This window comes from Peromyscus leucopus, chromosome 2, assembly GCF_004664715.2.
Source record: "Peromyscus leucopus breed LL Stock chromosome 2, UCI_PerLeu_2.1, whole genome shotgun sequence".
NCBI lineage: Eukaryota > Metazoa > Chordata > Mammalia > Rodentia > Cricetidae > Peromyscus > Peromyscus leucopus.
In genome coordinates this window covers 134380874-134407038 of record NC_051064.1, presented here as the reverse complement: position 1 = coordinate 134407038, position 26165 = coordinate 134380874, and the positions used below count along the sequence as shown (strand labels likewise).

Sequence of the window (26165 nt, the reverse complement as noted above, 5' to 3'; positions counted from 1 at the left end):
GGGAGGGAGTAGGGTGCCCTCTTCTCACCCCCGGGCTTTGTGTTTCGGGATGGCAGCAGGGATGCACCCCCTCCATCCTTTTATCTCCACTTTAATGTCCTGTATCCTGGGCTAGACCTTCTATGACATTCCCACGGGGCTACGTGGTGGTCATGAAGAAATTGTTCTCCGCTGGGGTGTTCAGGCAAGGGAGATGAAGACATGGGTGTCTGGTTTACCTTATCACCGTGCGGGAAGCTCAGTGGTGTTAGCTGAAGGAAGGGGTGGATGGAAGGATGGCTGAGGAATGAAAGGGAGCCTCCGGGAGCTCTATTTGCTGCACTGGGGACATGTGAGAGGTTTTGGTGTCTCCCAGGGAGGACAGGGTGGGTTCATGCAGTTAAATGCCGGCTCTATACAATGCCTCCTGGCAGCCAAATGGATGACAAGAGTCTTTTTCTTTTCCTTTCTTTCTTTTTTTCCCCCCCAACACAGGGTTTCTCTGTGTAGCCCTGGCTGCCTTCCCTAGAACTCACTCTGTAGACTAGGCTGGCCTTGAACTCAGATCCACCTGCCTCTGCCTCTCGAGTGCTGGAATTAAAAGCATGCACCACCACCGCCTGGTTGCTTTGAACTTTTTTTTTTCTTTTCAAGACAAGGCTTCTCTGTGTAGCCTTGGCTGTCCTGAAACTCACTCTGCAGACCAGACTGGCCTCCTCAAACTCACAAAGATCCACCTGCCTCTGCCTTCTGAGTGCTGGGATTAAAGGTGTGCGCCACCGCTGCCGGGCTGGATGGCCAGAATCTAAAGACGGGGATCTGATAGGAAGCCTACCCTGTGGGGTCAAGGCCAGGGTGAGGTGGAGAGGTCTGACCGGAAGAGCCTTTGGAAGCTAGTTGGGAGGAGTCAGGAGTGTGTTGTGTATGTGAGACTTCAAGAGGGGACGGTTGGTACCCTGTGAGGCTTCAAGCAGGAGAACCTGCCTGAAGGGAGCCCTCCAGGCAGATGGCAGGGCAAGAGGCGGGGCAGGAGGGAGCGGGGCCAGGCCCGGGGCCACCGAGCAGGGCTGTTAGCCGAGCATGCGGAGTCGTGCCTCGGAGTCGTGCCGTTAGGCAGCCGTGCTTGAAAGGGTGGTGTGGAGCTGGGAATGAGACTCATCTGAGAACAGCAGAGTCTGAGAGTGGCATCATTGCCACCTGCTTGAATCGTTCCTAGATTTTGAAATGTGGCCAGGAAGCTTCTGTCAGAGTTGAGACACATTTTCTTGAAAGGGTCTAAGGTCCCTGAGCCCTTCTGGCTCTGAGGTGAGTGTTCAAAGGAACAGGAACTGGGGGGGAGGTGGGGGGCAGGGCAGGGACTGAGCCTTGCTGCTCCACCAGGGACAGCAGGGGACCAGCTCCTCCCAGTTTGCCCAGCACTAAAACAAAGACGTTTTAGAACTGAAAGCCTCGTCTTGGGAGAGCACCTGAGGTAAACTGAGGCAGCTGGTCACCTTCATCTGAGGTCTGGGCTCGTCAGCTGGTGGGCAGCTTTGCTAGATCACCCCAAGGCCCCGGGACAGTTGCTCAAGAGTCAGAACTTGTTCCTGAGGCATTCCTGATCCAGTGGGAGACAGCCCACACCAAGGTGTTCACCTAGGCCCAGCCACACTCCCAGGACAGACACCAGGTCTGCTCTCTGGGGTGCCCTGTGATGCTCACAGCCTGTCCCATCTGCTCTCTGTGTCCATCCCTGGCCGACCAAGAGCCTTTTCAGGGAGGCCTGCCTCATCTCCTCCCCGGGCTGCTTCAGGGCTCTGCTGACCGGGCCACCCTCCTGCTTTCTCTGATTGGAATTGTTTGGCCTCTGGCCTTCCTAAGCTTAGAATTTGGGTGACTCCCTAGCACCCCCAGCTTGCTTTCCTGAGTAGCAGTCATTGGAATTCAGCTTGCGTGTTTTTACCCTGCCCATGTCCCAGCCCTACCTTCATTAGTTTTTGTCTTTTGTTTGTTAGTTGTTTTGAAATAGGTTTCCCTGTGTGTCCTTGGCTGGCCTGGATATATATGGACTCAATATACAGACCAGGCGAGTGCCCCCCCTTCCACCCCCGCTTCTGTCTTCCTGGGTGCTAGGGTTACAGGCTCCTAGCCCACCTAACTCCCAGCTCTTTTGTAAAATTTCTGAGTGTTTTACCTGCGTGAATATATGTGCGCCATTCATGTGCATGCCTGGTATCTGCAGAGATCATAAGAACTGGAGTTTGGGTGGTTATGGGCTACCGTGTGGGTACTGGGAACCGAACCTGAGTCTCTTTCGAGACTAACGTGGCTCTTACCCGCTGAGCTATCTCTCCAGCCCCTCCTGTCATCTCTTTAGTGTTTCCCTTCAGGTGGCTCACTTTGGTTGGTTTGTTTGTTTCTTTGTTTTTGAGACAGGGTTTCCCTGTGTGACAACCTTGGCTGTCCTGGAACTCACTATGTAGACCAGGCTGGCCTTGAAATAGCAGGGACCCACCTGCCTCTGCCTCTGTGAGCTACCACCACCCTACAAATGACTCATTTTTTTATGAGACTAGTTTACATGGCAAGTTTCAGACCACCATAGTGAGACCCTGTGGAGTCCCCTCCCAAAAAATAATCACTCTCAAATAAGCCTTATGCTATATAACAATGCTTTAGTCACTGACAAACTCCGTTTATAACTGAGGTCCCCATTAAGCCACCTAATGGAACCAGAGCCTCCTTAGTTTGAGAACTTTCTGTGACATTTGCATGGGAAATCACCTAGAGACACAATGACGTCTTTCTTGAAACTGCTTTTATGTGACATGTGACTATACATTTTAAAAGAGAAATTCATGTAGGCCCCGTGAGGACAAAGCCAGACTTGTTTGCTCTGCACGGACCGTGATCACGTAAGAGAAAGCGAGGTTGCAGGGTTCCTGGCCCTCATGGCGGCCGTTGAAGCAGGTACCTGGAGGTGTGTGAGGTTCTCGGTGTAGGCGAGATTTTCCCTTTGCTGGAGTAGAAGGATGGAGACTGGGAAGGGGAAATAACTTTCTCAGACCATGATTCTCAAGCCTAGTGCAGGAAACTCCCTGCGTGGGCAGAGCCACCAGGAGGCCAGCAGCAGCCTCCCCACTTCCTCCCACCCCACCCCCCTATCCCAACGATGTGGGACCTCAGGGCCCCTGGGCCTTTTCCTTTGCTTGCCCTGTTTCCCCTCCTGGGCGCCGCCCACCCATCCCTGCTGAGCTGGTGTCTGATTCTATCAGGTATATTGCCACTTTGTGTTTTATTTTAATTTGGGGGTTTTGGTTTGTTTCGTTTTGTCTGGGGGGGGTCTTATGTAGCTCAGGCTCACTAAAGATCTGGAGCGTCTGATGCCTTCACTCCCAGGTGCTGAGGTTACTAGGGTGGGAACCACTGCACCCAGTTCACATGGCCCTGGGGATCAGAGTCAGGCTTTGTGATGTTAGGCAAGCACACTACCAGCTGAGCTTACCTCCCCAGCCTGGGTTTAGGTTTTGAGACAGAGTCTGGGGTAGCTGGGCTGGCCTTGAATTCCCAGTCCTGCCTTCACCCCCCAGTTGCTAGGAGCACAGGTATGTGACGTCTTACCTGGCTCTCTTCTCTATTCCTGGTGGTGTTTGGGGTATTTTGTTTGTTATTTTTATTTTGTTTTGGTTTTTGAGACAGCATCTCCACCATGTGTTAGCCTGTCCTGGAACTCACTCTGTAGAGCAGGCTGGTCTCTAGCTCACAGAGAGCTGCCTGCCTCTGCCTCCTGAGATTAAAGCCATGTCCCGCCACACCTGGCTTTTCGGTATTTCCCTTCCCGTTAGATGGGTAATGTGCCGATATGGTTGTTACAAGGTTTGTGGGAAGCATGTGTTACACAGTGGCGAATAACCAATCATCATGCTTATGACACCCGCCCCCCAGAAAAAGAGCTCTATTCTTTGTTTGTGTGTTTGTTTTTTGAGGTAGAGTCTCACTGTGTAGCTCTGGCTGTCCTGGAACTCACTTTGTAGACCAGGCTGGCCTCGAGCTCACAGAGATCTGCCTTCCTCTGCTTCCTAAGTGCTGAGATTAAAGGTAGAATCTACCATACCCAGTTTCTGTATTCTTTTTTTTTTTTTTTTTTAAAGATTTATTTATTTATTATGTATACAGCATGTATGACTGCAGGCCAGAAAAGGGCACCAGATCTCATTACAGATGGTTGTGAGCCACCATGTGGTTGCTGGGAATTGAACTCAGGACCTCTGGAAGAGCAGTCAGTGCTCTTAACCTCTGAGCCATCTCTCCAGCCCCTCTTTTTTTTTTTTTAATATTTTATTTTATTATTTTATGCACATTGTTTTGAGGGTGTGAGATCCCTTGGAACTGGAACAGACAGTTGTGAGCTGCCATGTGAGTGCTGGGAATTAAACTTTGGTTCTCTGGAAGGGCAGCCATCTCTCCAGCCCCGCTTCTGTATTCTCAAGATTATAGACACCAACATCGGTAACTGAGTAGCTATGGGTTGAGCCTTAATAAAATGCCGTCTCTTGTTTGCGTACAGTCTTAGAAGATTCCTACTGCCCATTTTAAAGCGAAGACACTGAGGCGCTAAAGGCTGACAGGCAGCCATGCCACGTTTCAAAGTGAAATCAAACTGGTCCCAAGTCAGCCCATGGCGTCAGTGGCATTGACTCACTGCTTTCTCCATGGCCACACAGTCACGGCCTCTGTGTCATCTTCCTGTGTCCCCCCGCCTTGCACTAAGCCTGGTGGGTGGCAGGGCTCCCTCAACCTCAGGGATGAACAGAAGTGGTCATGTGGAGATGACAGAGACCAGAACTTGAAGGTTGGTTTATGGCTAGCCTTGAGCTGGTGCTGGGGACAGGTGCTAACAGCTGTGGTGACGGCTGGGTGGCAGGCAGGCGGGGCCTCCCTTCCTTAAGCCTTCTCTGGAGTTGAGACCAGTGGTAGACCACCCGCGTGAGAAGCCCAGGGCTCCCCCTCTAGCACTACGAAGGGAAAGCCTTTCCAGTAGCCCAGGCCCGCCCTGCCCTGGTGGAGTGAGGTCTTGGTCCACACCAGTACTGGCTCCCATTGACAGCCCCAGCCAAAAGAGCTACTTTGAAGGTGTGATGGGTCCTGGCAGTACCTCAGGCAGGAGGAAGCTGTGGGGAGGTCATCTGCTTCTCACAGCCGTGCACGCATGGGGAGAGGCGAGCCCCAGTTCTTGAAATGACTTCCTCTAGCGTTTCCTGTCTAGAAGGCTCTCTGGCCAGGGCGCTCACCAGTGTGTGGGCATCTGTTTGCTTTCCTGGGGAAGAGTTGGTCATACAGAAAGCTCTGAGATGCATCTAGAGGCCCAGCCAGCCAGGAAGTATTCCTTTTTCTTTTCTTTTCTTTTCTTTTCTTTTCTTTTCTTTTCTTTTCTTTTCTTTTCTTTTCTTTTCTTTTCTTTTCTTCTTTCTTTCTTTCTTTCTTTCTTTCTTTCTTTCTTTCTTTCTTTCTTTCTTTCTTTCTTTCTTTTTTTTTTTTTGAGATGGAGTTTCTCTGTGTATCCTTGGCTGTCCTGGAACTCACTCTGTAGACCAGGCTAGCCTGGAACTCAGAGATCTGCCTGCCTCTGCCTTCCAAGTGCAGGGATTAAAGACCTGCCCCACCACCGCCCGGCCAAGAAGCATTTCTTAACCACTTCCTCCTTCCTTTAGTGAGTATTTTTTTCCCTCAGGTGGTGGCCAACCTTGCTGCGAAGCGAGGCCTTGTCTCACACCCTTGCATGAGGATGATTTGTCTGCATGTCTGTCTGTGCGCCATGGGTGTCCAGTGTCCACTGAGATCAGAAGAGGGCATTGGATCTTCTGGGACAGGAGTTATAGGTGGCTATGAGCCACCATGGGTGCTGGGAATGGAACTCAAGTCCTCTGGAAGAGTAGTCAGTGTTCTTAACCACCGATATAAATATATATTACTGTGGTGTGCCAAGCAGGCATAGAGTGAGCAGACATTTCTGGCTCATCTATCTGTATGGGTCCCTTACCCACCACACCCAGGCCTGTACAGTATCTTGCATGTAGTGAATGCTTGTGTGTGAAGGAATGGATGTCTTGGGAGACAGAGATTCTGATCTCAGCCCCGCCTTCTAATCCGGGTTAATTTGGTTTTGCGTCTGCAGAATGTGGCCTTGTGACCTTGCCCGGCCTGCATACTCTGTGATTCAGGGAGACGGTCTCAGTGCACCTTGGTAATCATGTTTCCCTCTTGACCCTTGACAGACTGAGCTTTTGGTCAGGAGTAGCGGTGGACTTGCTCTGGGGGCGACAAGCTGCCGGAGGTGGTAGCTGCCAGGCAGAGCAGGCGGCAGGCAGACCTGCTCATCATGGCCCCCGCCAGCCTCCTTTGACCAAACTGTGATGGCTGCCAAGCACCTGAGTGGCACCTGTGCTCCAGCTCGCTGTCCCCAGGCCCTTGGAGGGAACCTCACTCCCAGACTTCCCTTCTCTGTCACAGCTATGGAGGGCAGGGAACCTCACTCCCAGACTTCCCTTCTCTGTCACGGCTCTGGAGGGAGGGAACCTCACTCCCAGAGACTGGAACATGCTGCTAGGGCTCCTCCCTACCTTGTGGGAGAGACCAAGGTTCCCGTGTGTCCTGAGGAGGATCTTTGGGATCCGGTGAGATTCCCAGGAGGTTCTCACAATACTGAAGAGGGCCTGGATGTGCCCTTCACTCCCAGAGTTTTCTTTAACTCACTATGTGTCTGTGGTGTTCCTATAGCAACAATAGTAGTGTTAGCTTCTACTTACAAGGCTCAGCATCCCTTACCTGAAAATCCTAAATGCTTCAAAATCTGAGACCCAACCAGAAAATTCCACAGCAGACCTCACCCAGCAGATTGCAGTCTGAACACAGGTGCACTAAAAATATTCCATAAATTACGTCTGAAGCCAGGTGAGGTGGCTCATACTTTAATCCCAGCAGAGGCAAGCCGGTACCGCTCTGCGAGTTCAAAGCCAGCCTACAAAGTGAGATCCAGACCAACCAGGGCTACCTAGTGAGATCCTGTCTCAAAACAATAATGAAAAAAAAATTGCCTTCTGGCTATGTGTAAAAGACCTGCATAGACCCCGTATGTAAGAGAATTTCATGTGTGGCTTGCGTTCCACTCTCTATACATGCCATTATGTATATGTAGATATTCTAAAATCTGAAAAATGCCCAAATCTAAAACACTTCTGGTTCCCAGTATTTCAGATAGGGGTGCACAGCCTCCCCCAGGCTCTTGCTAAATGCTAGACATGGTGTTGACCCACCCCACTTAGTAAATTCTTAGCTAGTTCTCCCAGCAACCCTGGGGGGTGGAGTCAGTTCTGTTCCGTTTTATTGATTTCTTTGGATCAGAGAAGCCGAATGGTTTGATCTGCCTACCTCAGTAAGTGGTTGGGCAGAGATGTGTAGCCTTGTATCTTACCAGCTTGAAAGCTCCTGTACAGGACAGGGAGACAGCAGTGGGCAGCTGGCCAGCGCTGGAGCCCCGGGGCAGTGGGCAGGACCTGGGGTCTGGTATGGAGCCTTGCCAGTAGCTTGGAAAGAGCTGGCCTTTTACCTGCTGGCATGTTCTGGCGTGTTGGTCAGGACCAAGGTCAGTGACCAAGGCCACCAGCATTGTGCCTCAGGCGGCCTGTACTTCTCCCCGCCTCACCACAGCAGAGAGCATGGGACCACCTGACCTCTGTTTTACTGAGGGAGAAGTGAAAGGATTTCCTTTGTAACAAGTAGAATTCCAGGCGGGATTCAAGCTCAGTGTTCTCAGACTTGTGAGCCTGGGCCTCTGGGATCTCCTGTGAATATCTAAGTAGGTACTTCCCAGCCGTCCAGTCTGGTCTTTATACCCTTATAGCCTTGGGCATTGTGGTGCGCTCATCTGCTTCTGTGAGGCAGCGGTTAAGTACCCAGAAGCACCTGCTCCTAAGTGGAAAGGTCAGGACTTGAACTCCCAGCCTGCCTCTCAGCCTTAAAGCTTGTCTTCTTCCTTGGCTCTCTTCCTCCTAGTTCTTAGCCCCAGGACTGCCCTTGTTTTGCCTTGTTATAGTCTAGCTCGAGGGAGGAGGCACACACACACACACACACACACACACACACACACACAGGTCCTACTACAGCATCATGCAGTGACAGGTGTGGTGTGAGGAGCAGGAGTCTACAAAGCCTGAGGTGGCTGCCGAGGGTCATGGAGATGAGGTTGGGCTTTGGTGAAGCCTGGTGAGAGAAGAAAAAGGAAGTGGCCGGGGTGTCCTGGGGCCAGAGACAGGACATCCAAAGCAGCAGCAGCAGCAGCATCCCTGTTAGGGAAGGGGTGTGGGAGAAAGGCCCTGATCACCCCTGCAGGAGTTGGTTCTTTGGGCTGTGGATGTAGCTAGTGGCCTTGCAAGCACTTCCCTGGGGTGTAAAAGGTATTGATTGGATTTGATTCTCCAGTACCCCAAAGGGAAAAAGTGCTGGGTCCACACACACTTTTAATCCCAACACTTGGAAAGCAGAGGTAGGCAGATCTCTGAGTTCCAGGCCAGTTAGGAAGGAGGGAAGAAGGGAGGGAGGGAGAGAGAGAGAGAGGGAAATGAAAGAAAAGAAAAGAAAGGGGCTGGAGAGATGGCTCAGAGGTTAAAAGCCCTGGCTGCTCTTCCAGAGGTCCTGAGTTCAACTCCCAGCAGCCACATGGTGGCTCACAACCGTCAATACTGAGATTTATAGCGTGCAGGTGTACATGCAGGAGGAACACTGTCTACATAACAAATACTTAAATCTTAAAGAGAGGCGGGAGGATGGGCTGGGGGCGGCTCAGTGGGTAGAGTGCTTGTCTAGCTCATAGGCTCTGGTTTTAATCCCAGCACCACAAAAATTTAGCGCTCAGGAGGTAGAGGCCGGCAGGTCAGAGGTTCGAAGCCATCCTGATACACAGCAAGCTTGAGGCCAGCCTGGGCTACAATGAGACCCTGTCAAAAGAATAAAGCTTGTTTCTGGGTGGTGGTGGCACATGCCTTTAATCCCAGCACTCTGGAGGCGGAGGTAGGCGGATCTGTGTAGCCTTGGCTGTCCTTGAACTCACTTTGTAGACCAGGCTGGCCTCAAAGTCACAGAGATCCACCTGCCTCTGCCTCCCGAGTGCTGGTTTAAAGATGAGTGCCACCAAGCTAGGCTGTTTATTGTTGTTTTAAGATTTATTTTTATTTTATGTGTATGGGTGCTTCACATACATGTATGTCTGTGTACCACATGCATGCAGTGCCCATGGATTCCAGAAGAGGGCATTCAATTTTTTTTTTTCTTTTTTTTTTGGTGGTGGTTTTTCAAGACAGCTCTGGCTGTCTTGGAACTCAATTTGTAGACCAGGCTAGCCTCAAACTTACAGAGATCCACCTGCCTTTGCCTCCTGAGTGCTGAGATTAAAGGTGTGCGCCACCACCATCTGGTAAGAGCATTAGATTCTTTAGAACTGGACTTACAGGTGGTTGATAGCCACCATGTGGGTACTGGGAACCAAACCCAGGTCCTCTCCAAGAGCAGCACATGCTCTTAACCACTAAGACAGCCCTTCAGCCCCTAGGTTTATTTATTTATTTATGTTGTTGTTTTTGTTTTTTCGAGACAGAGTTTCTCTGTGTAGTTTTGGAGCCTATCCTGTAGTCCAGGCTGGCCTCGAACTCACAGAGATCCGCCTGGCTCTGCCTCCCAGTGCTGGATTAAAGGCGTGCGCCACCATCGCCCGGCTAGGTTTGTTTTTTTAATGGTTGAAGATGTTGAGACATGGTCTCATGCAGTCCCAGCTTCCTTCAGTCTTGCTAGGTAGCCAAGGCTGAGCTTGAATTCCTGAGCCTCTTATGTCTACCTGCTAAATTCTGGGATTGCAAAATGCTGCCTGGCCAGTCTTGTGTTTCTTGTTTTTTTAAGATTTATTTATTTGATTTCTGTGTATGTCTGTTTGCCTGTTTGAGTCTGTGTGCACCATATGTCTTCAGGTGTCTGAGGAGGCCAGAAGGATGTCCGATGCAGGTCATTGTGAGCTATTCAGTGTGGGTGCTGGGAACTGAATTTAAGGCTCTTAACTACTGAGCATCTCTCTAGCCCTCCGTCTTGTCTTAAAAGGACTCGGGGAAAGTGTTTGGAGCTAGGAAGTAACTTGGAAGGGGCATTAGGAAGGATGTGGCTGTGTAGAGGGGTGGGAGAGGAAGTCTTCTGGAGCAGCTCTTTGTGATACGGGCCTGGCCTGCATCAGGGCGATGCGGGGAGGGGGCAGAGGGCTGGGGAGGACACGCAGACTGTTGACTGGCCAGGCAAGGATGAGTTGCAAAGAAGCTGTCTGCACAAAGGCCCTAGTAGTTACTTGTTGCTCCACAAATGCCTAAGAAAAGTAACTTAGGGGAGGAGCAATTTAACTGGAGAGATGGCTCAGCGGTTAAGAGCACTGGCTGCTTTTCCAGTGGACCCGGGTTCAATTCCCAGCACCCACATGGGAGCTCAGAACTGTCTGTAACTCCTGTCTCAGGGAATCTGATCCCTTCCTCTGGTCCCCATGTACACCAGGCACACATGTGGTGTACAGGCACACATGCAGGCAAAACACCCCCACACATAAGATGAAATGAATTGATTCTTTTGTTTATTTGTCTTTTCTTTTCAAGACAGGATTTCTCTGTGTTATAGCTCTGGCTATCCTGGAACTCACTCTGTAGCCCAGGCTGGCCTCAAACGCAGAGATCTGCCTGGCTCTGCCTCCCGAGTGCTGGGATTAAAGGCATGCGCCACCACTGCTCCCCCCCTCCCACTTTATTAAGACAAAGTTTTATGTAGTCCATGTTGGCCTCAAATTTGCCATGTAGCTGAGGGTAGCCTCAAACTCGTGATTCTCCTGCCTCTACCTCCCAAGCACTAGGCTTGCAACATGCCCAGCAGGAATCTGGATAATTTCTATTATTTATTTATTTGGGGATGGTACTGGGGATTAAACCTGAGGATCTGGTATGCTGGTCAAAGTGCTTTTTTGAGCTGCAACCCTACCAGGGTGCTACAAATTGTGTGAAAAGACCTCAAACCTGAACTTTGAGACCTAGGTTCAAATCCTGGTTTTGCTGTGTACTGTGTGGCCTAGGGCAAGTCACTTAATGTGTTGAGCAAGTCTTAGCTGTAAGGTAGGGATGCTGAAAATGATCTTACCTTTAAAGCATGTGTTGGGATAAAGTAAATGTGTCTGCCTGAGTTCAAGACCAGATTACTCTGAAGTAATACCCTGTCGCAGAAACCAAACAGGACAAGGTGTGTGACTCAGTTGGTAGAATGTGTGCCCAGCCTCAGTTCCCAGCACCACATAGAGCCAGATGTGGTAGTTATATGTCTGTAATTCCAACATGTGAGAGGTGAAAGGATCAGAGTCATCCTCAGCTACATAGTGAGTTTAAGCCAGCCTGGGCTACATGAGATCCTGTCTCACAAAGGACCAAAATGTATTCACCATTCTACCGGTGAATCCTGTTTTACAAATTAGAAAACTAAGACCCAGAGTTCACTTGACTCAGTCTCCTGGGCCCCAACCCCTGCCTTTTCGTACTTCCTCTTCTAAAGAGGAAATCTTTAGGTGCTTAACTGCATTTTAAACATGTGTGGTCAAGGTTATGATAAGAGTCTCTTTGGTGGTTGGAACTTAGATCAGAATGCATGTGCCTCACCAGTGCATGCTGGGTACCTGGACTAGTGCCCTCAGATACTACTCACTAGAGGTGAACACTCAGACACTACTCACTGGAGGTGAGCACTCAGACACTACTCACTGGAGGTGAGCACTCAGACACTGCTCACTGGAGGTGAGCACTCAGACACTGCTCACTGGAGGTGAGCCCTCAGACACTGCTCACTGGAGGTGAGCCCTCAGACACTGCTCACTGGAGGTGAGCACTCAGACACTACTCACTGGAGGTGAGCAGGCAAACTGGAGACTGCAGTAGACTGGTGTTTAGGAGCCCGGTTGATGAATGTCCCCAAGCTCAGCACCCATATCAACACAATAAGTGACTGGGCTGGTGGTTCCAGCACCTGGCAGGTGAATGCAGGAGGATCTCTGTGAGTTCAAGGGCAACCTGGCCTACATAGTGAATTCCAGGAGCTAGGGATACATGGTGAGACCCTATTTTGTGTTGTTTTTTTTTTTTGTTGTTGTTGTTGTTGTTCTTTGAGACAGTGTTTCTCTGTGTAGCCTTGGCTGACCTATAACTTTTTCTGTAGACCAGGTCGGCCTTGAACTCACAGATCTGCCTGCCTCTGCTTCCCAAGTGCTGGATGCCTGGCTGGTTACACACTCTTTTGATCTGAACTCAGATCACGTGAATTCAGTTTGGAGACACTCATCCTACAGAACATGTGGAATTTGTAGACTTTGGGAAAACTTGTTATTCCTTCCATTAAAAAACAAGAAAACAAACAGGTGGTTCTTCTGCTACCTACTTCTGTCTTACAGTGGGGTCAATAAACATCTTTTTTCTAAAAAAAGAAAGAGGAGGAGGAGGGAGAGACACATTGTAGTCTAGGCTAGCCTTGAACTCACAGTTTTCCAGTTTCACAGTGTCTGGGATTACAAGCACGAGCTACCATCCTAGCTCTGACATTCTGTTGATGTTGTTTTGTTGTTTGTTAAGATTTTGTTTTTAATTATGTGTGAGGCGAGGGAGGTGTGCATGTGACTGCCAGAAGAGCTGAGCCGCCTGACATGGGTGCTGGGGACAGAATCCGGTCCTCTGGGAGGGCAGGAAGCATCCTTCACTAACACTGAGCCACCTTCTGTCCAGCTCTTCTCTATAAGTATCATTGGCTTTGGTGAGCGGTCAGACCAGTGGGTTGTAGATGTCCAAGTTCTAGACCCAGTTACTTCCCTGGGGTGCTCATCTTGTTCCTTTAACTGGGAAGTTCTCATGGATTAGAGGCACATGACCTCCCTAAACCTTTCTAGGAGCTCTGTCCCTGATGGCCTTTCTCGGGGTGAAGGCCGGCCCGCGGGTATGTGAGCAGATGTGTGAGATATGAGCACAGTCCCAGGCCTGAATGGAGTGCTGGGCCTGTAAGCAGTTCATAACGTTTGACCCTGCATTAGTGTGTCGTCCCCCACTCCCATCTGGGCATCCTCTTTCTCTCTTCCCACCCCCAGACAACACAGGCAGCTCCACATACCGACCGCCCCCTCGGACCCGGGAGGTGATGATCAACGGGCAGATGGTGAAACTGAAGTACTGCTTCACCTGTAAGATGTTTCGGCCGCCCAGGACCTCACACTGTAGTGTCTGCGACAACTGTGTGGGTGAGTGGGAGGCCTTGGGACCCCTGAGAGATTGAGTCTTGGATGCAGGAAGTCACATGTAGGGCAAGACGGGCAACATCTGAAATACTTAGGGCTGAGCCGGAAGGCTGGCTCTCCCGGATTGGCAGGGACACCTCTTGGCCCAGGGTTGGTATATCCTGTCCCCCAGTCCCCAAGTATTTCAGCAGACAGAGGCCTTGAACTTGTCTGGAGGCTTCAGTCCATTCCTCAGTAGGTCCATGATCCCTGAGGCCTGGAGCAGTAACATGGAAGACAGAGAGGATGATGGAACTGAGAAAGAGGGCGGGGAGGGTGAGAATCTGGAGGGTGAGGTGGAGAGCCTGGGCCAGAACGGGCAGGTGCCTCTTGACCACCCTCCTCTGCTAGGTCTGTCCCCTCACCCTGCTCCTCGGAGGCTCTACAGCTTGACGAGGACCCAGAATGGTCCCTTGGGAGGGTGTCATAAGGGAGAATCTATATGACACCCAAGTGAGCTGAGCCATGGTGACAGTGCGCAGTTCCCAGGGCAGTGACTTCATCTTGCCAGCTCAGCACTCCCTCAAGAGGAGAGCTGGGGCAGCAGCAGAGAAGTGGGTGACTCAGTGGGTGTTATTCATCCCTACCAGTCTGCCCCACCCACCTCCTTAGAGGGCACCAGCCTTGGCATAAGGCCCAAAACGGGCTTATGACCCAGATTCCCACAAGGACTTTCCTCATCAGTTGGGTGTGACTCCCACCCCCAGGGACTTAGCGCTGGTATGAGCTCAGTCCCTTGCCCTGGCCTCTGGTGCCAGCTCTCCGTGAGTTACCTAGCGGCCCAGCCCTCTCTGGGCCTTAGGCCCAGAGTTGTGGGTATGGAGCTGGTAATAGGCCATGGTCTGTGAATCTGTGAACCAGATACTCTCTTGGATCCTGGAGATTTCAGGGGTCTGAGGCCAACCATGTCTTGCGTGAATGTCAACACTCAAGGGCAAAGCTATGTAAAAGAGAGTAACAGAGCGGGTGACAGAGGACCCCTACCTAGTTTGAGGCCACAGGAGACGTTTTAAGGGAGTGGCTTTGTAGTTACATCTGAAGGAGTTACTATGGAGCTAAAAGAATAGAGGGAATGTGTCAGGCAGTGGGTGGGATCTGATGATCAAGGACTGCAAGTAGGGTGTGTCCAAGGGAGGGACAGGAGTCAGCTGCTGTTGGGGGAGAGGATGGGACAGTGTCAGCCTGGGGGGGGGACTAGCCACCAGTGCTGACTGAGACCCACTCTGACTCCTTCCCTTTCTAGAACGGTTTGACCATCACTGCCCCTGGGTGGGCAACTGTGTCGGGAGACGGAACTACCGCTTCTTTTATGCGTTTATCCTCTCCCTCTCCTTCCTGACGGCCTTCATCTTCGCCTGCGTGGTCACCCACCTGACTCTGCGTGAGTGGGGGGGACAACAGGGGCGGAGGAGGCCTGACCGGTGAGCTTGGCCCTAGCAAGGGGCAGTGGTCACCACCCTGAGCTGGGTCTCTGTCCTTCCTTCCTAGGTTCTCGAGAAAGCAACTTCCTGTCCACTCTGAAAGAGACACCAGCAAGATATCTTTTTCCAGTTGTCGCCCTGGGTGGGAGTTGAGGCCTCTTCATGGGTGGGAGGATGGTAGGGCCATGTTCCCTAGAATCCACTCTACTGTGTCAACACCCGGCCTAGAGCTGATCCTGAATGGATTGTCATGGGGGGGGGGCTGAGCAAGCAACCTCAGGAAACTGTCCCTGTCTATAAAGGCCCGGCAAAGAGTGCATTTATTTATTTATATATATATATATAACACACACATTGTTTTTGCCTGTATGTATGTCTGTGTGAGGGTGTCAGGAGTTACAGACAGTTGTGAGCTGCCATGTGGGTACTGGGAATTGAACAGGGGTCCTCTGGAAAAGCAGTCCGTGCCCTAAACTGCTGAGGCATCTCTCCAGCCCCAAGTGTGTTTCTTAATTAAATCTTTGTTTATTGTGACTTGCATGGGGCAGTAGAGAACACGTGTGTGCCACAGCACACAAATGAGGTTAGAGGAACTCGAAGTTCCAACTCTGGCCAGCAGGCTTGGAGACAAACGCCTCTACCCCCTGAGTCACGTCACCAGCCTGCATGTTCCTTGGGGTGCCAAGCTCCCTAGACCATGTCGTGGCCAAGAGCCTGTGGTTAGAATTCCCCGGGCCATCCCTAGCCAGATCTTGACTTGCTCCTCAGGACTCCCATCCTGTTTTGGGGGTGCAGAGGTGATCCGCTGAGAAATGATGACTGGATCACAGAAAGGTTAGAACACCTGTGCTTTTCAGGGGTATGGCTCCAGGGAGGGGTGAGTGGGGAAGGGTGAGCACAGGTCCCAGGGTCTCCACCCTCCCCCACACATGTGTCCTTGATGGTCCCACTGTGCTGGAGTTGGTCATCTGCTTCTTCTCGATCTGGTCCATCCTGGGCCTCTCAGGGTTCCACACTTACCTCGTCGCCTCCAACCTGACGACGAACGAAGACGTGAGTAGAGCTGGGCAGGGCTGGGGAGCCTGGGGTGGTCCAGGGCAGCCCTGCTGGGGGAGCCCAGAGAGAGCCTAATGTCAGAGCCCGCGTTCCCACACGCGGCAGGTCCTGTGCTTTGAGAGTCAGCACAGAGCAGCGTGGCTCCCTCCTACCTACTCCCCTGTAAGCCCTCACCAGCCAGCATTGTCTGAGCGCCCACTGTCCCCAGTCCAGACATGCCCTCCCCTCGCTGTCCTTCAACCCACAAAGAGAAAACAGCAGCGTGTGTTCCCAGGGTTGCCACATAACATGGATCCTCTAGAGACCCACCATCCAAGAGAAATGGATCCATTGCAGACTGGGTATGGTGGTACATCCCTGTAATCCCGACACTTAGGAGACCGAGGCAAGGCGATCCTTGGTTTGAGGCTAGACTGGGCTATGTGGGGAGATACTGACTTGGGGAGAAGTAAAAGGGGGGTTGGGAAGAGAAAGAACAGGAGCTTGGTTAGTCTGGTGGCTCAGGCCTGTAATCCCGGCTGCTCTAGAGGCTGGGACAGGAACTGCAAATTCAAGGTTAGAATGGACAGTCTGTCTCAAAAAGTAAAATGGGAGCCGGGCGGTGGTGGCGCACTGGCGCACGCCTTTAATCCCAGCACTCGGGAGGCAGAGCCAGGCGGATTTCTGTGAGTTCGAGGCCAGCCTGTGCTACAGAGCGAGTTCCAGGAAAGGCGCAAAGCTACACAGAGAAACCCTGTCTCAAAAAATCAACTCCTCCCCCCAAAAAAATCCCATGACCTCTCACACTCTCATTTGGGAAAACAAAACTGAGCACATTGATAAGGGCGGAAATGACATCCGCCCCAGCCCGGCCCCCACCCCCACTGGGTGTCCTCAGGACTAGTTCTGCAGGTGTTATGGCAGCCTGAGCAGAAAGGGCTGCTTGGCCCAGCAAGTGGGCAACTTCCTGCTGAGCCCCTCCATGCCTTCCACAGAGGGCTTCCCAGAGGCAGACTGTCCGAGGTCGGGGAGTGGAGTGGTGGGGTCACAGTGGTTCAGCGGCTTCGTGCCCCCCATCCTGCCCCCTCTCAGTTGGTGTCCGAGTCAGGGTTACTATTGCTGTGACGAATCACCACGACCAAAAGCAAGTTGAGGAAAGGGTTCATTTGGCTTACACTTCCACAGCATTGTTCATTAAAGGAAGTCAGGACAGGAACTCACACAGGGCAAGAATCTGGAGACTGGAGCTGATGCAGGGGTCATGGAGGAGTGCTGCTTACTGGCTGGCTCCCTCATGCTTGCTCAGCCTTTTTTATAGAACCCAGGACCACCAGCTCGGGGTGGCCCCACCCACAATGGGCTGGGCCCTCCCCCATCAATCACTAATGAAGAAAATGGCCCTACAGGTTTGCCTATACCCGGATCTTATGGACATTTTTTTAATTGAGGGTCCCTCCTTTCAGATGATGCTAGCTTGTGTCCAGTATGTAAACCTATCGGCACAGATGGGCAGCCAGGGGAGAGGCAGTCTACCCAAGCATCCTCCTCTAGAGACTTCCTTTTGGTTCTGTCTTCTGTGCTAGCTGGAGCCTTCTAGTCTCTACTAGAGAGCTCCCTACACCCGGAAGTCCCCCATCTTCATTGGAGGCCTCCTCTGAAGACTTGTTCCCTCCAGTAGTCCAACCAGAACTGGTTTCTGTGGACTCCCCGGCCTCTGGGTCCCTTTTCTAGATGGTGAAGAGAAAGGAGGCAGGTGTGATGGGAGTAGGTTCCACGGGAGTCTCCAACTCTTCTCCAGGGAGGGAGGCTGGAAGAAGGGAGCTTACCCAGGCTTCTTCCTCTTTCTAGATCAAAGGGTCTTGGTCCAGCAAGAGGGGAGGTGAGGCGTCTGTCAACCCCTACAGCCATAAAAGTATTGTCACCAACTGCTGTGCTGTGCTCTGTGGCCCTCTACCTCCCAGGTAAGAGAGGGTTGGCGGGGGGGTGGGGGGTGGGGGGTGGGGGGGTGGGGGGGGGTGGGGTGAGCTGAAGAGGTGGCTCAGCGGTTAAGAGCACTGGCTGTTCTTCCAGAGGTCCTGAGTTCAATTCCCAGCAACCACATGGTGGCTCCCAACCATCTGTAATGAGATCTGGCGCCCTCTTCTGGCCTGCAGGCAGAACACTGTATACATAATAAATAAATCTTAAAAAAAAAGAGAGAGAGAGAGAGAGAGAGAGAGGGTTCGGGGAGGTGGCCTTGAGTCTGGACCTTAGCAGGCCTTCTCCCTGCACGTACATGGATTCCTTGTTTGCTGTCCTCTGCTCTCCTGGATGACCCAGAAATCCTGAGGAAGGCTGTTAGCTGTTAGTTTTAATCACATGTACTCATTTGCAGAATAAGAATAAGTACAACCAGGCATAGTTGTACGTGCCTGTAATCCTCGCACTTGAAAGCTGAGGCAGGAGGATTGCTTCGTGTTCAAGGCCAGCCTAGGAGACACAGTGAAACTGTTTCAAATGGGAAAAAAAGTACAACATAGTAAAGATCATAGGGTAGTCTGTGTAACCCTACTTCTCAGAGATACCACAGTGACTGTCGTGACCACACTGGGTGACATGCTCTTCCTGCACGTGGTGAGGTCACCACCCTCTCCCGGAACCTTAGTGGCTCAGCCCTGCCAGGAGGCTCCATGTCGGTGCTGACAGCAGAGGGCACCAGAGCTCCAGAACAGGCGTTAAATGGCCATGGGGACGGAGGGGACAGGACCTTCCTTCAGATGTGCCCCAACTAGGGAGACAGAAGTAGGTCTCCCACTGCCTCCGAATAGCTGTTCCTTCTTTCTTTTCTCTCACCTGCAGCCTGGCTTCTTGGCACCCAGACAGCTGAGTCAGTTTGAATTAACAATGAATAAACTTGGGAGGTAGAGGCAGGCCTGTCAGAAGTTCAAGGTCATGCTCAGCTACATCCTCAAGGAGCAAGGCCATTTGGGGGTCCTAAAAACATTCTGACATGATGGCACTACTGCATGTACCCACCTCCTTTTTTTTTTTTTTTTTTTTTTCTTTTGAGACAGGGTTTCTCTGTGTAGTCCTGAAACTCGCTCTATAGACCAGGCTGGCTTCGAACTCACAGAGATCCACCTGTCTCGGCCTCCCCAGTGCTGGGGTTATTAGGCATGCGCCATCTCCACCCAGGGGCACCTGCCTTTTTAATGTGAACAGAAACAGGCAGATCTTTGTGAGTTCAAGACCAGTTTGGTCTATATAGTGAGTTCTAAGCCAGCCAGGGCTGCAGAGTGAATCACTGTCTCAAAAAATAATAAGCTGTGCATAGTAGTTCACGCCTTTAGTTCCAGCACTCGGGAGGCAGAGGCAGGTCGATTTTTGTGAGTTCAAGGCCAGCCTGGTCTACATCATGAGTTCCAGGACAGTCTACAATCTGCAGAGCTACATAATGAGATCTTGTCTAAAAATAGTAATAATTATAAAAAAACAACAAAACCAAACTAGTGAATGAATTATATGGAAAAAGCTAAGTGTTCAGAAGGTCTTATTTTACATGTATTTACATGTGTGTGTACACACATACAATGGTGCGCATATGGAGGTCATGAGTCCTTGGGGTTGAACTCAAGTCATCAGGTTTGGTGGCAAACACCTTCACCCATTGAATTATCTCACCAGTCCCAGAGGGAGGGTCTTGAACTCCTGAATGGGAAGCAGCTTCCATTTGCCCAGCTTTCCTAGGGCTGGATCTTTCCTGGAAGACATTGTCTGTGTTGTGACACCACCTGGCCTTTGGCCTGGAGCCGTATCGGGAATTCATGTCCTGTCCTTGTGTTTTGGAAGCCTGATTGACCGGCGGGGATTCGTGCAGTCTGACGCTGTGTTGCCCTCGCCCATCAGAAGTGACGAGCCACCCTGTGGGGCCAAGCCAGACGCCAGCATGGTAGGAGGCCACCCCTGAATGTGACTCAGTGCTTGCCACCTGCCGCCCTCCACGCCTGCCGGGACCCTCCCCGTACCACCCGAGGGAAGCAGAGCTGCCAAAGACTCCAGTCTTTTCGTATTTATTTCCCATCCTGCGTGGCTTTCTCTGAACTGTCCCATAGCTGGGCCCTCTGCTCCCCAAACCCAGGTGTTCCCACAGTTCGGACCCTAGGTTCCTGAGCTGATCAGTGGCAGGAGAGGAGAGCCACAGCCTCGAGAGGTCACCAAGGGGACCATGCCAAGTCATTGCCTGTGCCCAGGGAGGCCCAGTGTGAGTGAGGGTGAGAGCTGAGTGGACGGCCTCCCAGCTGGAGGCTTGCACAGGCCCCGGGGAGTCAAGAGGCTTCTGGAAGCAGGACGGTTGAGCAACTAGCCCTGAAGGACAGGTGGCCTCAGGCCAGCGCCCTTCCTTGAACTGCTTTGTTCCGGGGCTCCTGCGTTCCCTTTGTGATGATCATGGTTATTTTGGTGGGCTTTTTGCGGGGAGGGTTGTATGGAATTGGCCAATAGGATAGAGCTGGGTACCAGTAGAGAGAGCCTGGGCCGAGGGTGGGAGGCAGCCGGTGTCAGAGGCAGTCAGACCGGCCATCCAGGCCCCCAGAAGTTCAGCTCCTGTAGAGTCCTGGGCAGCACAGTAGAATGGGGATCCTACCTTCCCCAGCCCACGGAGACGCTAAGGATCCTTTCCTGTGCCCCCCAAGTCTCTTCCAAGTCAGGGTTAGAGGTGGGTGGGTTAGATCATGCTGGCAATACTTGAAACGGGTTTATTAATGCTGGGTATTTTGCACAATTTTATAGACCTCTTTTTTACATACCCTTTTTTAAAATAGAAGTTAATGTGTTACTATCTGTGTAGTGCCAAGTCAAGGGTTTTCAGAAGGCTAGGTGGTTTAATACATTTTTTTTTACAGCAGATCTAGCTGTGGGTGATTGAGTGTGTGTGTGTGTGTGTGTGTGTGTGTGTGTGTGTGTGTGTGTGTGTGTGTGTCCGTCCACCTGTGTACAAATACAGCTGACTTCCATATTCCCTGGGCTGTTCCCTTTCCCTGTTACCCTGTGTTCAGAAGCAGCCTGAGGCATGGGGACTGGGAGGATGTGCATTAGTCACAAGAGACCCCTGGGCTCCTGCCCTCTTTCCTTCTGCCCCAGCCAACAGACAGACAGACAGTGGCTGGGGACTCTGCCACCCAGCCCCCAGGTCAGGCTCCCAGCTGTGTTCTGCCCCAACAGGCTGAGGCTAGGTGTGGTGGGTGGGGTGACGGGTCTGGGGAACAGCTGCCATTCTGCAAAGCCACACCCCCTCCTTGGTGTTCTGCTCTGAGTATGGGCCCCAGTGCGAGGATCTAGGAGACGATGCATTTCTGCTGATTAGAAATGAAGGAAGAAATAGAATAGGCCAGGAGGCATGTGTGTTGGCCAGGAGCTCATAGCAAATCCTCCTTCTGCTGGGAGCTGTAGTTCCTAATCAAAATAGAGACTTGTTCTTCTAGGCCCCGCTTTGGCCCTTCAGGTGGGTGAAGCCCTTGGGTCATAGCTTAGGAAGTCACTTAACTTCCATTCCTTGTTCCTGAGGCCAGTGGGTCCCGGACACAGGGGGAAGTGGTGGCTGGGAGAGATAGCTTCAGAGTCCTAGGCCATCCTGCATGGCCCTGGGAGGTAGACAGAGGGGCTGGAGGAGGGCTCCCTAACCTGCCTTTTGTTTAAGCCAGTATTCTTTGTTCCCGCTTGTAATAAAACTTGTGTTTTTAAGAGCTGCTTTTCTTTGGTTTGGTTTTTGTTGGCTTTTGTTTTGCCGAGTCCCTGGCTTGCAGCTTATTAGCTCTGGGTTCTTTCAGACACACTTGGGTCTTCCCTGGGAAATGGGAGGCAGGCAGGCAGGCGACTGGAGGCACTCTGAGGCCGAGGAGCTGGGGCTAACCCCCCTGACTGCCTTCAGCATGTCTGCCTCCTTGGGCCTCAGGGATTGGTACCTGCTGAGTCTTTCCTGCTGACTTTCCACCCTGATCCCAGATCCCTCAGCCAAAACCATGTGGAGACAGTCTCTCTCTCTCTCTCTCTCTCTCTCTCTCTCTCTCTCTCTCTCTCTCTCTCTCTCTCTCTTTGGTTTTTCGAGACAGGGTTTCTCTGTGTAGCTTTGGCGCCTGTCCTGGATCTCACTTGGTAGCCCAGGCTGGCCTCGAACTCACAGAGATCCACCTGCCTCTGCCTCCCGAGTGCTGGGATTAAAGGCGTGTGCCACCACCACCGCCCGGCAGCCAGTTAGAGCTTCTTGTCCCTGCCCCAACCCAACCTCCTAGGTAGTCAGAACAGCAGATGCTAACACAGGCCGACCTCTCTGGTATCTCCTCCAGGAGGACACTTGTCAGGACTTTGCCATCTCCTGCACAGCCTGAGGGGAGCTAACAGGCCTCTCTGCAGAGGGTTAGCTGGTAAGACCATGTCTCACCTGTCAGCCAGCTCTGCCCACTCCCTCACACACCATCTCATCCTCATCGCATGCTCACCAACCCATGGAGCAGTCCATCCATCTGTCTGGTGTGTGGTGTGGTGTGTGTGCTGGTGATGGCAGGTCCCCAGGGGTCCCCCAAACAGAGAGCTCTTAGTCCTGCCCCATCCCTCCTTGGACTGGAGCGTCCGTCCTTTAAGAAGAGGAAGGGTGAGGCTGGGGAGGGCGGCACACGTGCTCTGAGGGCCTGGGCCTGTGCTGGCAGTGTCTGTCGTGGTGTGCAGGGTCCTCAGTCAGGTCACTAACACCTCTGCATCCTGCTCTGTGTCCCTGCCAAGCTCTCTCGCCTGCCTGGTTTCTCTCCTGCCGCCTGCGCTTTGGCCCTTTTCTGGGAGCGGGGCAGCTGCTGTGGTAGCCTCTGACCCCACTGGGGCCCCTGCAGGCTACCTCTTTCCATCCGTCCATCCACTAACCCTCTCTCTCCTCCTCCTCTGCCATCCTGCGGGATCGTCCAGTATGCTCGGGGGCTGAAGGAGCTCCTGAGGACCGCCATTCTCTGCCTCTTCAGGAGTGGCCTGGGGGGAGCCGGGCGCCCTGTACCTTCACCTGCCTAACCTGTGGCCCATCTGCCACCATCTGTGCCTACAGGGTCCGTCCCCCAGCCTGTCCTACTTGTGAGCTCTCTGGAGCCCCCCACAGTGGGCAGGTGCTGACCTCTTGGCCCCCACCCCGACTCCTTGCTGGCCAGAGTGTACAAAGCCATACTGCAGCCTCAGCCCAATATTCAATACTGTACCCCTGCTGAACCTCGCCCTCCCCTCCTCCCGCCATGCCCCTTCCCCAGATTTGTGAAGTGTCAAGACTCTTCAGGAATCTTGCCTTACAGCCTTCCCCCCCCCCCCGCCCCCCAAAGTCAGCAGAGCCATAGGCAAGCCAAGCAGGTTTCTTCGGGAGCTATCTGGGTGTCCCGACGCTGCTGAACAAGTTTGGCGACTGTTCTGAGCACAAGGGCTCAACACTGTTCCCACGCCCCCATCCCCCCAGGAGGATGTGAAGTGGGAGCCTGTATCCTTGGCCCCGGGCACCGAGGGCTACACAGCTCCACGTTCTTCCAAGGACCCAAAGGGAAATGGGCCAGGCCTGGGGAGATTCGCTGCGCCCAGCATGGGGGCTGTTCACCTGCTGTCCACTACCTTTTGTAACAGAAATAAAGACCTCCCTCTTCTTGCCATAGCCTCGAGTGTCTCCTGTGTCTCGAGTGTCTCCTGCCACTTTTCTTCGGGGCCGTGGGTGGAGCCTGCTGTGGGTGTGTGGGAACCAACTGTTCGTCTCCCTTCCAGCCCAGCTCTGGCTGGCCAGTGCTGCTCTGGAGACAGAGGCCAGGAGGGACATGGGGAAGTGACCTCTTGGCTCTCTCTCCAGAACTCATTCCTCCCAAGAGACCTTCAAGGCTTAGCTGAACTCTGAACTTGGAAAAACCCTGCCTAGTCCAAAACGAGGGTGGGGTGGGGTGGGGGGGCCGCCAAACTCCAACCTGAAGCTCACATTTCCCAGTTGAGCCCAACCCAAGGTAGTCCATAGTCTGCTTCCCATTCCCCAGGTGCTTTCCACAAGGACACACATGGACACACAAACACACAGTACGTAAACATAAAAGGAAATTGCCGGGCTGGAGGGATGGCTCAGGGGTTAAGAGCACTGGCTGTTCTTCCAGAGGTTCTGAGTTCAATTCCCAGCACCCACATGGCAGCTCACAACCATCTGTAACTCCAGTTCCAGGGGATCTGACACCCTCACAGACATACATGCAGGCGAAACCCCCATGTACATAAAATACAAACAATAAATTATTTAAAAAAAAAAAAAAAAAAAAAGCCCAGGCGACGGTATTGCTGCTACCATTTATCAGGGCTTGCTAAGTATTAGGCTGTTTTTCTCCCCGTAACCAAAGAGAAAGGTGATCTCAGCTTTCTTACAAATGAGAAGGTCACCTAGCCAACAGAGCTGCGTTACCACAGCAGGAAGAGGGAGGGTGGTTGGAGAAGCCCTAAACTTGGAGAATGCCATACCCAGGACAGAGCTGCCAGCCTCCTGTTACTGGGGGGGAGGCCTTAGCCCAGGAGGGGCAGGAAGGGACCTGCCCAAGGCCTCTTATGACCCAGCTGGAATGCAGTTCTGCATGCTGACCTCATTCGGGCCTGTTTCTATGAATTCCACACTGTCTCATACCCTGGACTGGTTTAGCAGAGGAGGCTACCTCGAACAGCAGCAATACTTGAGAAGAAAAACAGGCAAACAGCTGAATCACCTAAGCGTCCTCCGTAACTATTCTTAAAACCAACCACGAGGACCTCTGGTCAACTGCTGAATTTGATCATTCCAAAGCGAGAAATTACCTAAGAAATGGTTTTGCCAGTTGTGGTAAATTCTTTCTAGACTAGTAAGAATCCCTCTTGCTGCCAGTCACTCCAGAAAGGTGGCCAGTGGCCACCAGGATGCAGAGAGCCCCCTGGACTGGACTGTAGCCTTGTCTCCCATCCTGCTGACTCAGGCAGCCGCTTTGGAGCCCCATGCTCTGCCAGGACCTGCAGCCTCCTGCCTGCCTGGGCTCCTGGACTTGGGAAGTGGAAGCCTGGAGGCAAAGGGTGGTGACTGAGACAGGAACTGAGTCAGGATCTACAGGTCAGAGCCGGCAAGAGTGTCAAGCAGCCTGGCTTCAGTGGAGAAGGAGGAGGAGGAGGGAGAAGCTTGCCGAGGGTCTAGAACCTGGCTCTAGACACCCACCATGTTCCTGGCTTAAGAGGCGTGAGAACACTCCCTTCTTGGACTTACAATTTTGGTCGGCCCTGAAGTCCAAGCTCTTAGTGCCCTGGGATCTCCAAGTTGCCCCCCAGGACTTGGGGAAGCCTAGGCTAGATGACTAGGGCCAAGGGAAGCCTTTGAGCGCTGCAAGGAATGTTCCAGAAGGAAAGGGAGGAGTCAGTGTTCATCCCACCTAACCGTTTGTCAGTCTGGAGAGGGAAGTCTGGGCACAGGACCCCTTCTCTACCTGGCTGAGCCACACGGTGTGGATAGTTTGTGATCGTTCCTCATTCCAGAGAACCCAGCTAGAAAAGAAAGACAGGGATGGGAGCTGAGGATGTAGTTTAGCTGACAGAGTTCTTAGGATCCCTGGGGACAATCCCAGCACCACTGCATAAACCAAGCATGGGGCACTCCGTATGTAGACCAGACCGGCCTCGAACTTGAGATCCTCCTGCCTCTGCCTCGTGAGTGTTGGAATTACAGATGTGCAACAGTCTCTGCAGATCCCCTATACTGGGGACCCAACTCCAGACATCTAGGCAGGAACTCCACCCACCCAGCTACATCCCAACCTTTTTTTTTTTTTCTGGAGGTTGGAAGCAGGGCAGCGAGTCTCTTTGTAGCCAAGCTGGCCACCAACTGGACCGTCTCCCACGTCAGTCAGCCTGAGCGCTGAGATTCTAGGTGTGCACTGCCATGGCCTTCCCTAATGTGACGTTTTAGTGTAATTTCGTTCCATCCCTTCCTGTGTCTGTGCTCCCAGTTAGGCAAAGCCCTGGGGATCTCAGGAGGGAAATCCCATCCGCTTCCTGGGAAACCCCGTAGAGTTAGCCAGGATCTGAAGAGTCTTTACTCTTGTGGTACACAAGCACACGCCATCGTGTCCTGAGGCCTACGCCTCCCTCCCAGAGGCAAGGAGCGTGATCAGGCACGGGGTGGGGGAGAAGACTGGCAAGGCTGTGCAACAGTCCTGGCTCAAGGCTTAGATTGGCTGGGTCCCAGGGAGAAGGTTCCTTAGAAGGGACCCCGGAGTCCCGTCTAAGCTTGGGGGGGTGAGGCAGATGAGCAGGAACCTACCCTACCCCTCAGTACCCATACTCTTGATAAGGCTTGAAGACAGGGCCCAACCAGACAAGGAACAAAGTGGTCTCCATCT

At 52.4% G+C, this 26165-nt stretch overlaps 1 protein-coding gene and 1 pseudogene across 1 annotated transcript in view; one reads left to right on the top strand and one right to left on the bottom strand.

Moving 5' to 3' along the window:
* The window catches only part of Zdhhc18 (zinc finger DHHC-type palmitoyltransferase 18), a 30575-nt gene extending 9066 nt beyond the window's left edge, over positions 1-21509 (top strand). Inside the window, exons 3-8 of the mRNA XM_028888178.2 lie at positions 13148-13297; positions 14577-14714; positions 14822-14870; positions 15705-15807; positions 17638-17750; positions 19618-21509. Of these exons, the coding sequence (XP_028744011.1) occupies positions 13148-13297; positions 14577-14714; positions 14822-14870; positions 15705-15807; positions 17638-17750; positions 19618-19735 (671 nt within the window). The 3' untranslated portion in view covers positions 19736-21509. The remainder of the gene's footprint in view (positions 1-13147; positions 13298-14576; positions 14715-14821; positions 14871-15704; positions 15808-17637; positions 17751-19617) is intronic.
* On the bottom strand, positions 3798-3911 carry LOC114706025 (annotated as a pseudogene).
* Positions 21510-26165: the final 4656 nt, after the last annotated feature.